This window comes from Apodemus sylvaticus, chromosome 6 (assembly GCF_947179515.1).
Source record: "Apodemus sylvaticus chromosome 6, mApoSyl1.1, whole genome shotgun sequence".
NCBI classification, from domain to species: domain Eukaryota; kingdom Metazoa; phylum Chordata; class Mammalia; order Rodentia; family Muridae; genus Apodemus; species Apodemus sylvaticus.
The window spans coordinates 119185310-119199695 of NC_067477.1; the positions used below are offsets into that span (position 1 = coordinate 119185310).

At 45.6% G+C, this 14386-nt stretch overlaps 1 protein-coding gene across 1 annotated transcript in view; it reads right to left on the reverse strand.

Annotated features, from left to right (window-relative positions):
• LOC127687568 (phospholipase B1, membrane-associated-like) overlaps positions 1–14386 on the reverse strand; it is an 81707-nt gene that overhangs the window by 17576 nt on the left and 49745 nt on the right. The window contains exons 16-20 of the mRNA XM_052186332.1: positions 10031–10104; positions 9341–9384; positions 6163–6271; positions 3490–3541; positions 1693–1773 (exon numbers count right to left, since the gene is read on the reverse strand). Of these exons, the coding sequence (XP_052042292.1) occupies positions 1693–1773; positions 3490–3541; positions 6163–6271; positions 9341–9384; positions 10031–10104 (360 nt within the window). The remainder of the gene's footprint in view (positions 1–1692; positions 1774–3489; positions 3542–6162; positions 6272–9340; positions 9385–10030; positions 10105–14386) is intronic.

Here is a 14386-nt window from a genome sequence, read left to right on the forward strand (position 1 = left end):
GTTACAGGTGCATACACACACACACACACAGACAGATACATAAGCATACTGGGTTACAGGTACATACACACACACACACACACACACACAGACACATAAGCACACTGGGTTACAGGTGCATACACACACACACACACACACAGATACATAAGCACACTGGGTTACAGGTGCATACACACACACACACAGACAGATACATAAGCACACTGGGTTACAGGTGCATACACACACACATACACAGACACATAAGCACACTGGGTTGCAGGTGCACACACACACACACACAGAGACACATAAGCACACTGGGTTACAGGTGGGCACATACACAGGTGGCTTCTTCAATGGGTGATAGGAAATTTATCTTCAGGTCTTCATGCTTGACTAGGCCTTCATCTCCAGCCCCATTTTCAGAGCATTGGAAAAAAAATCAGTGGAACCCCTTCTCTGGATGAAGCACATCCAAGAATCCTGCCTTACAACGGGTTAAAGCTGCACCCCTCAGGAAGCTGGCAGGGGGACCATCACGGTTCAGGAAAATGTATTATAAGGGTATGGGGACAGGTCATCCTCTGGGCATGCACTCTCTTCCCTCTGCCTTATTCTGTTAGTCCCTCACTCCCTGTAGTAGTTTGAATATTTTTGGCCCAGGGAGAGGCACTGTTAGGAGGTGTGGCCTTGCTGGAATAGGTGTGGCCTTGTTGAAGTAGGTGTGTCACTGTGGGCGTGGCCTTTAAGACCCTTAATCTTAGCTGCCCAGAAGCCAGTCTTCTCCGAGCTTTAGGTAAGAGAGGTAGAACTCTTAGCTCCACCTGCACCACAAGTGCCTGCAAGCTGCCATGCTTGATGATAATGGGCTGAATCTCTGAACCTGTAAGCCAGCTCCAATTAAATATTCTTGTAAGAATAGCCTTGGTCACAGTGTCTGCTCACAGCAGTAAAACCCTAACCAAGACACTCCCTGCCCAACACATGCCCAGATGGCAGGTCTCCTGCATTATGTGCTGAGAGCCCCCTGGCTCTCCACATGCCATGGCTACTTTGATTATGGAGTTATTTATGTATCATCAGAACCCAATGGTGGGATCCCTCCTGTTCGATGAAGAGTTGCTTGTTTCTGGCCCCTGGCTAAGGAAACCCCCAAGGACAGATCTTGTGTCTCATTTGCCACTGCTCACCTCTGAGCACAGCATATGGCACAGGTGTGGGGGTGAGACTCACAGGCAGTTTGGTTTAAGGGGTCTCCTTCAGAGGGACTTAGGAATCCAGGAAGAATACACATGGCAGCCATAGAGGAACTCCGTTGTGGGTTTCCCATCAGCCCCAAGAGATGCAGACCTGAACCTTATCTAATCACTTTCTGGGAAATCACTTTCTCTGCAGACAGCACTAAGTTGCAATTGGCAAGGCCAGCAAATACTGCAGAAAGGCGCCAACCTGCGACTAGCTATGAAAACAAGCAAGACATCCCAGATAACACAAGGTTATCTAGTTTTCTAGAATGATACGGTCAGGCACCCTCAGTAGGGAACTTCATTAGGACCAATCTTCCAGGTGAACGTCCTCTGGGTCTTAAGGTTAATGAATCCCCAGCTGGACCCATGCCAAGCCATGTACAGAGTCCTGCCCTAGCTATGCAGTTCCAGGACCCAGTGGCTAACTATGGAATCTTTTCTGAGGGTGAGGGTGACTTACCGTATCTTGGCAGGAAGCACAAAGATCATTGCCTCCTATAAACACAGTGATTATCTTCCAGTCTTCCTGAAAGTTTATTGTCTGAAAGAAATAGAAAATAAATAGGGTCAGGTAGCAAACTCTCTTAGCGGCAGTTCCCCACATGTCATAGAGTTCAAACTGGTTTTTGGCACAGTAGGACACGGGTCTGTCTCCAACCACCCTGGTAGGAGGAGCTCTTTTGAGCTTGGCATGGGAGATAGGGAATTAGGTCCTGGCCCTGGGAAGAGAAGGTTGTTCTAGAATCTTCTAGGAATCTGGAGTTCTAAATTCCTTTACAGAAGTAGGACCATCTTCCATCTTCCTTCTTAAGAAGGAACTTTCCTAACCCATGAGCTAAAGATGCCTATGAAGAATCCCAGCTGGGTCTGGGCACAGTGGTGCACAACATTATCCCCAGCACTAGCAATGCAGAGGTAGTTAATTCTCTGAGGTCAAAGCTTGCTTGGTCTGCAAAGGGAGTTCCAGGACATCCAGATCTATACAGAGAAACACTGTCTTAAAAAAAAACCCAAAGAGAAAGAAAGAAAGAAAGAAAGAAAGAAAGAAAGAAAGAAAGAAAGAAAGAAAGGAAGGAAGGACAGAGGGAGGGAAGAAAGGAGGGAGGGGAAGGAAGGAAGGAAAGAAGGAAGGAAGGAAGGAAAGAAGGAAGGTAGATTCCAGCTGGACTGACAGGTCAGAGCAACATGAAAGGTTCCAGGAGTTTGCCATCTCTAGACGCTCCTGCAAGAGAGATCTAAAGAAGTGTTTGAAGTCATAGGGTTGCATAGAAGGATGTGGCCATACACATTCCACACACCATGGTCAAGGGTGGCTGTGGTAGTCACAGCCTCTTACATTATCTCTCTGGCCTCTGCTTCCAAATGATTGTGAAAGTCATACAAGTGGGGAGTGTGGGTGGGGTCTGATCAGGAAAGCCTGACATCAGGCACAGACATATTCTGAAATGTTCCTAATAATGAATTTTGGAGTGGTGGTGGTGCATCGCATCACATGAAAATAACCAGGCATGACGCCCCTACTTTTGTTATTTTATCCACTGGATGCCGTCTCTCCAACCAGGTCTGCACTGAGCCTGCATTGAGCCTGCACTTTGACCTTTTATCTGACAGAGGATCTCACACTCATTTTTTAGAACCCAGCTCAAATACCTGTTTCCTTTCTGAATCCCCAATCAGGGGTCCTGTTCCTGTTGTCCCCACTTCTACTCTGTGCACAACTCTTTTTTTTTTTTTTTTTTTTTTTGGCTTTTTGGCTTTTTGGCTTTTTGGCTTTTTGGCTTTGGTTTTTTTTGAGACAGGGTTTCTCTGTGTAGCCCTGGCTGTCCTGGAACTCACTCTGTAGACCAGGCTGGCCTCGAACTCAGAAATCTGCCTGCCTCTGCCTCCCAGAGTGCTGGGATAACAGGCGTGTGCCATCACTGCCCAGCTCTGTGCACAACTCTTTATAAAATATGACTCAACTCTTTCATAGTCTTGCTTCTTCTGGTTTGTTTCCTCTTATAAGCTCCTGGAGAATAGGACTGTGTTGTATCTTCCTTCTACATCTACAACCCCAGACTGGCCATACTCGTTTACGCTGTATGCTGGCTAGTACAGAGAATTGGGGACTCTATCTGCAAAGGAACAGAGGTGCAGAGGCTCAGATTCTTCTAGAAACCTGGCCTAAGTCCTTTGGCCTTCTCACCCGACTGCTGACTTCTCTGTGTCTATGGGTTTATCCTGCTAATCTAGGGATTCTTGAGGTTCCCAGACTCACCTTGTCTGCCTTCATCAGGCTCACCAGCTTGTTGGCCTGGGCAACTAAGCCACTGTGGGAACACACAGTAAGAAGAAGAATGAGAATCAAATCCTAGGATGTCAATGTAGCCGAGAGAGAAGCAATTGACTTAGGAGAGAAAGGTTGAGGTAGCACTGAAGTCCCACCACATGCAACTCCATCCCTGACCAGGCTTCACTGGGGAGGACATATTGCTTGAGAGGGGTGCAGGCCTGTACGTTTGAGGGGTTGAATCTCCCATTTTCGGGTTAGTACAGCTAATGATAAATTTTTGGTTTCTCTTCTCCAAGCCAGGCTTGGTCAACACAAATAGGTAGCTACATATTTATTTTACATCATGTTTCATTCAACTCATGCCCATGTGGACAGATGTCATGGCCCACCTTCCCCTCCCCCCCCCATGAAGGTGACATCAGTTTAAGATGACTGTAGAGCTGGGGATAGGTTCAATGGTAGAGTGCTTGTTTAGTGTGAACAAGGTTCTTGGCTCAGTATCTATGCTGTAAAGCAAAGACAGTAACATAAAGATTAACCTGCTCATGGAAAGTCACTGTGGGTACAAATGAGACCTAAGCAGCCCCTTGGATAAGAGCTGCTGCTCTGCTAGATAACAAGGCTTCGAATGCCAGGTCTACCCATGGCCACCTAGGAGACCTTTACCTTACAAACCCAGGACTTTTCTTTGTAAAATAAAGCAGTGGCCATGCCTTCTTCATGGAGTTGAGAGAGTCACATGAGGGTCACGTGAAGGCCTTAGTGCCTACCACAAGGCAAGCATCCTTAGAACCATTTCTATTGTCACTGTCACCATCCACAAAGTTCCCTGGCACCATGCCCAACACACAACACACAACCACATTCATCACAGCTATCTACTATCCCAGTTGCTCCAATCCTGGCTAGAACACCCAGTCTCAGATACCTGGGAGGGTGGCCCTGAATCAGTGACTTAACCTGCTTCTTACCTGTGGACCGGAGGTTGCCAGGGCAACCCTCTTTCTTTGGATCAGGGTTTAGAATGTGTGTTCCTTGGTTCAGGGCTTAGCTTTTAATCACTGATAAAGCATGGAATCCACCCTCTACCCGGTCCACCCGACAGAGCTACTCTGTAGGACACAAGACTAACAATCATGAAGGTATTCTGCAATGCAGGCACTGCTGTGTGTGTATGAAGGGGCTATGATCAGGCCTGCAATAAAGCCTGCAAGACCAGGTCTGGATGCTGTACCTGTTGAAGCTATATAGCTGCTTTGTGCTACAGTTTCAAGTACACTATAGGAACGATCAGCCTGCCCCTGCTTTTCTCTGCCACCTGGATGCCTTCCCTAGAGCCGGGGAACAAGGACAGTCACAGATTGAAGGCCCTGAGTCGTGTTTACTGAGGGTCCATTCTTACATAGTGTCTCCCTGATCTAACCATGCTCAGAACTGCCTTACTTTTGCTGCTACCAACTGGTACCTTCCCGGGAGAGAGACATTCTGTTAGTATTAAAGCAACCTTGAGCTTGAAAATGGCAAACCACTTCCACCCCTATCCTCACACCAAAGGGAGAAGCAGCCTTCAAATTCATTCTAAAACCCATTGGGTTTGGTATGATCTGTCTTCCCTATGGGCACGAATATGAAAGCTTATTAGGGGTGGCTTATAGCTCCAGGATGGCCTTGAAAGCTGGGAAAACATCAGGGAATCTAGAAACCAAACTACAAGAACTTTAGAGCCATGTGGAGGAGTGTGGCCTGGGCTAAATATGGAAGAAAATTTGGTAAAATAGAAAGTTTTTTAAAAACAAACAAACAACAACATGTTCCCTTTAACTGGATATGGTATTACTTGTTCATGGGCTAGGAAACAAGGCTCCAAGGAACAGTAGAGGCTGTGAATAATCTGCAAGCAGAGGTGGGGCAGGGTGGGGTGGGGTGGGGAACGACAGGACCAGGAGGGTTGACCTGCTAGTTTTAGGGACCATCAGAGGTCAGCACCATGGAGCATGCTCTCTGAACAGCTAGAAATTTCCTCAGGAGAGCTTGCAGCCCTGGTGAATTAGTGCTGGGGCCACCTTCAAGCTATGCAGGAGTACAGCTCACCAGAGCTTTCACATCTAAGATGGGGTCAACATCACAATTTCCACTAGAGAGGCTCACAACAGCCTTGCCTCTTGGCTTCAGAGGTTTGCCAGGGCCACAGAAGAAAGATGGCTGACACCAAGGGCCTCCTGTCCCCTGTCAGTGTTCTTCCTATGACACAGAAGTACATGGGCCACAGAGCCCCAGATGCCTTCCCCCTGATGAAGGCAGGGGGTATAAGATTAAACCAGCAGTAGCAAGCTAAAGACCATGACTCACCATGAGGCCACTTCCAGCCACTGCTTTGTAAGGGAATAATAAGGTTTACAGAGGAGACTGGGTGATCGGCTTCAAGTGTATGTGTGGCATCAGAGGAATTTGACTAGTTGCTAGGGTAGGGTTGAGTGTACACTGGCTAGGTCTGTGTGTTTGACAGCAAAGGATGCTCCCAGGAGAGCCCACTCCATTTTCTTACCCAGACTCCTTACCCAGCCAAGTCTCTCAGCCTCGGCTATTGCCAGCCTTCCCAGGCCCCCTCACTTTTGTCCTCCCCCAACACACACTCCCCTCCAGGACACCCAGGCTCACTCAGATTTGGCTCCTGCTACGGCCTGGTTGAAGAACGCTCCGGCAGAGGTTTCTTTCCCAGTGCCGACAGAGAAGCCCTTCAAGGAAGGGTTGAATTCCCGGAGGATGTCTGGAAATGCAAGGGACATGTTTACCAATGGACCCAAAGCAATCTTCTCAAACCCTTTCTTTTGTTATTTTGCCACAGGGACACCTATATAGCCCAGGCTATCTTCAACTGGTGATCCTCCTACCTAAGCTTTGTGAGTGCTTACACTACCAACTGTCAAGTGCCTTTGAACACTGAGTATGCAGGACAGAGCAGAGCCCTGAGGCCACTGCCCAGCGCGCGAACAGAATCTTGAGCAGGCTGAGACCCAAACCAGTGGCTCTCTACCTTCCTAATGCTGTGGCCCTTTAAGCAGTTCATGTTCTTTTGTTGCTACTTTGTAACAGTGTTCTTTGCTACTATTATAAATTGTAATGTAAATTTACAACGCGCAGGTGTAGGCACGTTTGGTGGCCCCTGTGAATGGGCCATTACACCCCCAGAGGGGTCAGGACACATAGGTTAACAATATGCATGGCGCATAATAATTTATTATGGTATTCAGGCCCTTGTTTCTTTTGGGATTTTACTGCTGAAGTCTTTTCCTGCATCTACTGAGATGATCATGTGATTTCTGTCCATACTAATTTGTGTATGGCAATGCATCCTTGTGTCTCTGGAAAGAAAAAAAAAAAACTAACTTGCACATGGTCACAATGTGTTCTTGAATTTAATTTACAAGTATTTTACTGAGAATTTGGTATCTATAATCACCAAGAAAATGGATCTTTTTTCCTTCTGCTCTCGTGTTCAGCAGTGTTGGTTGGCATGAGGCTGATACTTGCTCTGTGGAATGCGTCAGGTGTTGTTCTTGCCCTCTCCATGTTATGGAATGATTTTAGGACAACTGTTAGCTCTTCTCGAAAGGCTCAGTAGAATTCATTAGTGAAGCTGCCCATTTCGGGGCTTTTCTTCATCAAAGTTAGTTTCTTCATTTTGTTCTTAAAATGTTATTTTTTAATCAAATTTTAAAGATGGTTTTGCTGGTGTAATTGGCAGTTATTACCTTCGGGGCTTGAAATATATTATTTTATGCCCTCCTGGCTTTTATGATTGCTAATGAAATCTGCTGGTATTCTGATGTAGTTGCCTTTGTGAATAAGTCAGGCTTCCCAGCTGTACAGCTATTAATATTGTTTGCTTTTAACTTCTGATACACTAACTTATAAACACATTGAGAGAGGTTCTTTAGGGGTGGTTCCATTTTGGGTGTCAAACACATGACTCTTGTGTTTGGATTTTTTTTTCTCTAGATTTGAGAAATCTTGTGCTATAAATTTAACTGGGTAATTCTGTATTCCTTTAGAATTGATCTCATCTCCTTCTATCTTATCCATTTTTGGGCTTGGCCTCTTGATCATATCCCAGAATTCTTAGACATTGTTTATTATCAAACTCGTTTATTTTTTAATTGATATTTGATCAGAGAGTTCATTAACTTTGCCCTCTGTTCCCAATGCTTTCTCTATTTGGCTATAGCTATTGGCAATGCTTTCATTAGATTATTTGTGTTTTCTGAATGTTTTCATTTCTAACATTTCTGTTCGCATCCCCAATCTCAATTTCCTCGCTGATTTTCTTCCACGTTGCAGACTTTTTCATTCACACTTGTTGGTGATCAATTTGCATGTCTGTCTTTGGGGTGGCACGCCTCGCCCTGGAGACTTGCTGATCAGTGCAGAGGTCTGTCTTCCACATATTCTGTGCTGGGTTCAATTAAAACAAGGCATTGGGAATAAGTTCTGTCCTGACCTTGCACTGACACAGCACATTTTATCTGTTGACACAGCTGTCGTGCCCTGAATCCTGAAGCTCCACGATCAGGTCCTCCCTCCTCTAGGAAAGAGAGCCAAACAGCTACGCTAAGTGTATCAGGGGAGTCTACCTGAGTGGGGGACACTGTCACTGTCAATTGTAAAGCACTTTGGTGAATGATCTTGAACAATATGATGTCCAGCCGTCTTGCTGGGCCATCTCAAAGCCAAGTTCATCACTCACAGGGGCAGTCAGTCATCGCCTGGCAACAGGGAACAAGGGGCACTTGTGACCCAGAACTGTACCTATTTAAATCCAACACAGTTTTCTAAGAACTAAAGTAGATAACAGACCAGAGGTCTGTCAGGTGTGCCAGTGTGGATATTAAGTATTCCTATTGCCTAACCTTGCCGGCTTAAAACTCAAATTGTGTCTTAGCTCAAGATAATGTACCAAAGGGTTATATATCAGAAAAAAATCGAATAAATCCAATCAAGTCCCTCCCAGGTAAAATCCTTAAAGGTTTCTAAGAAGCAAAGAATATTCTGTAAATGTTGTCTAACACCTTATTAAAGGAAAGTATACTTTAGGAATAAACATGGGCTTGACAGTACTAAAGATAATGAATCGAATAACATAGAGGGAAGCATCGGCAATAGCTATAACCGAAAAGATCAAAGGCAGACCCCTCAGAAAAAATATAGGCAGGCTTTAAAAAAAAAAACAAAACACCCAAGTGAGTATTGGCGAAGCAATTAAGGAAAATATTGAGTCCAAAGTATGACAATGTTTGCACAGCCCAAACAAGGTAGCGTCATCTCTCACAGGTGCAATTGCTGCGGGTTTACATAGTACACAGCAGGGTCTTGTGAGCACAGATGCTTAGCCCCACCTCCACCCTATCCCGTGCTCTCGGTGAGTGAGGTGCCCAGAATGCCATCTTTATTGGATTACTTTTAAATGATCTGTCCTAAGATTTGGTTTAAGCTCTCTCTTTTCTTTTCTTTTCTTTTTTTTCTTTTCTTTTCTTTTCTTTTTTTTCTTTTCTTTTCTTTTCTTTTCTTTTCTTTTCTTTTCTTTTCTTTTCTTTTCTCATTCAATTCATTTATTGGATAAAGACGATTTCCTGTTGGGGGGGGGAACCCACAAAAAAGTAAATAAAACCCTCTAAGGTTTTAATTAGCTCAGGAGCTATGCTCGGACTGCAGCCTGGAGGAAGCAGCGCCCCCTACTGCTCACAGCTGCATCCTGCTGCCTTGGGAGGCTAGCGGCTGCCAGCGGGAGGCGCAAGGGGCTCAGGCTTAGCCTCCCAGCCCAGAGCACCAGGGTACTCACTGGGTAGGGTGGTCACGGTTTTGATGTCCTCATTTCCGCCCACACTGTTGGTGAGAAGCAAGAAAGAAAATGACAGTTTAAAATGCCAAGCAAGACAGAGTTCCTTCCTGAATCAAAGCCCCGTGGACTCGCCCTTTATCCATTCCAGAAATGCAATTCCTCTCCTCCCTCCCCAGACACCGGAGCAAACAGACAGAAGAACTTAGACTGTTGCTGCTGCTGTTACTGCACTTGCAGCTTTGAGCCCTGCCCTGATGTTGAAGCAGGGAGAACTAAATTGGTCTCTTTTATTACATTTCCTAATCCAGAGGGATTCTTTTGGGGCCACCACAGGACTACTTGGCCTCTCCATTACTGTCAATAGCTTACTCTGGGTCTTTTCCCCCCCTGTGCTTAGAAAAGCCCTTGTTCAAAGAGTGCCTTTAGGGGAGTCAGCGTCTCCTGACACAAGGCTATGATTCTAAGGGAGATCCCCCTGATTTCTTCTAGGTCCAAAACAATTGTGTACTCCCCCTCCTCCCAACTCCTGTCCAGGAGACACTAGCTCCTGATACAGGTATTATAGTCTTTTTTTTGGGGGGGGGGGACAAATAAATTGAATTTAGGAGTTTGTTATAGAATGAACTAGATGGCCCATCTGCCACTGAGCTACTGTTTCCAGAAGGCTCAGGGGCTTCTGAGCTCACTCACCTCCAGGACAGGCCTCGGTATTCAGTTAAGACATCGAAGATGGCCTGAGGGAGGGATCCAGCCCCGTTGCCTGCCTGAAAGAGAACTCAAATAGCCGGTGGCGTCCTTGCTTTTTCTCAGGATCCACAGCTGTCCACCTGATTGAAGGCTCATACCCTTATCCTGGTCAGGATACCTAGGAAAGTTCTAGAATCCAGATGGAACATGCTGTGGATATACTTCCCACTCTTTCTGTGATGAGGCCCAGTACCATCTACACTAGTACCATCCCTACTCTCCAGGGAAACCCTGCCTGGACAGCAAGTAGGAGAAACATGAGCCTGTAGCATGTATTTTTTCAAAAGCACATGCTTTGAGGTGCTGTGTCCACTTTTTTAAAATTGTGAAACATATAATCAGAGGAATCAAGTCTTTGAACGTCATCACATCCCACGCATGTGCAGGTAAGGAAGAGCTGGAAGATGTACTTCATATTCAGGGCATCTCCTTCCCCGAAGCATATATTTCTAAAGTCCAGCAGAAATTCCTGGGTTATATTCACGGCAGTTCAGTACCTGTCTTAGTTAGGGTTTCCATTGCTGCGAAGGGACACCATAACTGAGACAACTCTTATAAAGAACAACATTTAACTGGGGCTGGCTGAGGGTCAGTCCTTTAGCATCATGGCAGGAAGCAAGGCAGCATCCAGGCAGGCGTGGCACTGGAGGAGCTGAGAGTTTTACATCTTGTTTTGAAGGCAACCAGGAGAAGACTGGCTTTCAGGCAGCTAGGAGGAGGGTCTCAAAGCCCACCCCAACAGTGACACACTTCCTCCAACAGGCCACACCTAATAGTGCCACTCCCTGGGCCAAGTATATTCAAACCACCACATTCCACTTCCTGGTCCCCATAGGCTTCTTCAAATACATGGGTCTATGGAGCCATACACAGTCATAGCATAACTCAAAATACATTTAGTCCAGCTTCAAAATTCCCACTGTCTATAGCAGTCTCAGCAATGTTAACAGTCCAAAGTTCAAAGTCTCTTCTGAGATTCATGCAATTTCTTAACTGGAATCCCCTATAAAATCAGAATCAAAAAGCAGATCACATACCTCCAACATTACAGGATATATAGTACCATTCCAAAATGTCATATAGTGAGGAAATACTGGATCAAAGCTAGTCCAAAAAAACCACCTGGGCAAATTCCAAACTCTGCACCTTCATGCCTGCTGTCAAAGCACTCTTCAGATCTACAACTCCCTTCATCTTTGTTGACTGCAACAACTTCTTTTGGGTTGGCTCCACTCCGTTAGCAGCTTTCCTCAGCAGATAGCCCACAGCTCTGACATCTCTAACATCTTGGGGTATTCAACACAACTTCAACTTTATAGCTTCTTGTTCCAATATCTGGGACCCACACATGCTCTTTTTTTCTGGGCTCCTCCAAAGGGCTTGAGTCACATCTCCAGCTCTGTCCTTTGTAGCATTCTAGGCTCTGGTTGACTCCACTTCACTGCTGCTGCTGTTCTTGGTGGTCATCCTATGGTACTGGCATCTCCAGTACACTGGGATCTTCCACTGTAACTAGGCTTCACCAATAACCTCCCATAGGCTCTCTTCAGGGTGCCAAGCCTCAACTCCTTTGCTTGACCCCTTCAGTTCTGGGCCATCAACTGCATCTAAGACTGCACTTTCACCAATGGCCTTCCCATGCCAAACCTCAGCTGTTCTCCATGACTCTTTCATGCCTTCAAAACCAGTACCACCTGGGGTGACTCTTACACATGACCAAGTCCAGCTATAGCATGAGGTACAATCTTGGCTATCTCTGGAACACAGTTTTTTTTTGTGTGTGTGTGTTCTCAGAAAACATTTCCCAGAAAATTTCACCTCAGTGATGCTGCTCTTTTTTTTTTTTTTTAAATCACTGCTAATTTCTTAGCTCCTTCCAACCAACATCAACTGTCCTAGTAGTCCCTTCCATTCTTGACTCTAAAGCCAGAGCCACATTTTTGGCCAAAGCTGCTGAGTTCTGCTGCTTGCTGGAGATGCAACATGGCCCCCTTGTGCTATTACATTATAATCAGTTTTCTGTTTTCCAACTCCTTCACTGCCTAAAGCTGAATTGTTCTGGAACTTGCTCTGTACTTGAACTCAGAGATCTGCATGGCTCTGTCTCCTGAATACTGGGATTAAAGGTGTGTGCCATCACACCTAGACTTAAGATTTTCTTTACCTGGAATTTGCTCTGTACCAGGCTAACCTTGAACTCAAGATCTGCTTGCCTCTGTCTCCTGGGATTAATGGTGTATACCACCATGTCTGGACTAAGCTTTTTATTATAGATCATAATCAAGTGGAAAACTGAGAATAGCCATCAAAATCTATCCCTTGTCAATTTGATGCATATTCATATCTCCTAATGTCCAAATGTAAACAATAACCAGGTCCTAATAATGTCTTTGGACTTTTAACATGATATTATCCCGCATAAAACTGCAAACACATAAGCTTAGCTGGGTGGGTCCTTGCCCCATGGTCACCACTCCCATGGATAATTAATATCTTGGAACACAGGACTTAGCTTCATTTCACTTCCTGGTGTCCTTTTACTCTTTGAACCTACATTTTGCATTTTGCCTTTCTAAGCTTACTACACTTGATCAAAACACTCTTCATGAGAATAAACCAGAGGACAAAGACTATGCTGGGCTTTTTTGAGACTTTTTTGTCAATGTAATTAATATAAATCTCTTTACCTTAGCCTTAGGCAGATTCTTTAGATAATGGCAAAAAGTAGTAACATTCTTCACCAAAACATAAGACAGATCTCTAGACTTCAAATGTCCCTCACCACCAATGTCTTTCATATTCCTACTAGGATGGTCCATTAAAGTCCCATTTAAAGCATTCTATGGATTCCAAATCCAAAGTCACAAAATCCATATTCCTCCAAATAAAAGCACGGCCAGGCCTATCACAGCTGCATCCTAGTCCCTAGTACTACTTCTATCTTAGTCAGGGTTTCCATTGCTGTGATGAGACACCATGACCAAGGCAACTCTTATGAAGAACAATATTTAGTTGGGGCTGGCTTACAGTTTCAGTTCATTATCATCATGGCTGGCAAATGAACTGTCTAGACAGGCATGGCACTGGAGGAGCTGAGAATTCAACATCTTGTTCTGAAGGCAACCAGAAGACTGGCTTCCAGGCAGCTAATAGAAGAGTCTCCAAGCCCACAGTGACATCTTCCTTTAACAAGGCCATACCTCCCAACAGTGCCACTTCCTGGGCCAAGCAAATTCAAACCACCACAGTGCCTAACTGCCACCACGTCACACATGCCACCTCCCCACAAAGTCCCGAGCACCTTTGTGATTCTCTGTGGCTGTCTGTCCTGAGAGCATCTTCCAGTGACTATGGGGAGGGGGTGGGTATCAGACCTCACTCACTAGGAAGTGGCTGAGCTACATGGCTGGTAAGGTGCCAATGACCAGCCTGCCAGTCTCTCCCAGGCATAACACATAGTAGGACTTTTGGGATAAGGAACTGCTGGGATCTCATGGTGAAGACTACTATGGGGCTTACATTCTAGATCCTACATTCTGGACCTGGCTTCTAGACTCACGAGCCGAGTGACTTGGGTACTCACTGCATCTTCCTATATTGGCCAAATGTGAAGAATGTCAGACCTCACAGGATTTCTGTCATGGGGCTACTGAGTGAGCTGACTTTACTGTGTGACTAAATCACAATTATGGCCAGGTATCTGATCCTTGGAGAGTTCAAATCTGGCTGTTTAGGAGGATCATAAAGGCTGTTGCCAAGGCAGTAACTACTTCTGCATAAACATGGGGGGGGGCAGATGTACAGCTACAGAGGCAACTTCCACATGAAGCCTTCCTGAGAGCTTAGAGATTGGTGATAGATGACAATCAATTGGGAACTGCCACTTGGAAGACATGCTTGCTTGGGACCACTGAGATGTGGGTGTTGGGTATAAAGGGAGCTCCCAAGAATTACTAAATGGGCTTGCTGCCACATTTTCACTTGCTCCCGGAGTCTGAGCAGTTGATTCTGCGTCTTCTCACCCACTGCCCAAGAGGGACACCAGCTAGAATGGAGGACTCAGGCAACACCTGGCAATGCTGCCTTGTAACTGATCTAGAGGGCAGCAGCTGGAGACAACAGCTGGACTCCACCCAGGAGTGACCTTGAAAACTTGTTTCTTGAAACCTCAGGGGGACCAACTCCCATAGGCTCTCAATGGACTTGATTCTGCTTTTTAAAAAATGTACTTTTGCCTTCCAGTCTGGGCTAGTATCCTGAGCAGACCTTGGGCGCAAACTTGGCAACCAATCCCACAAC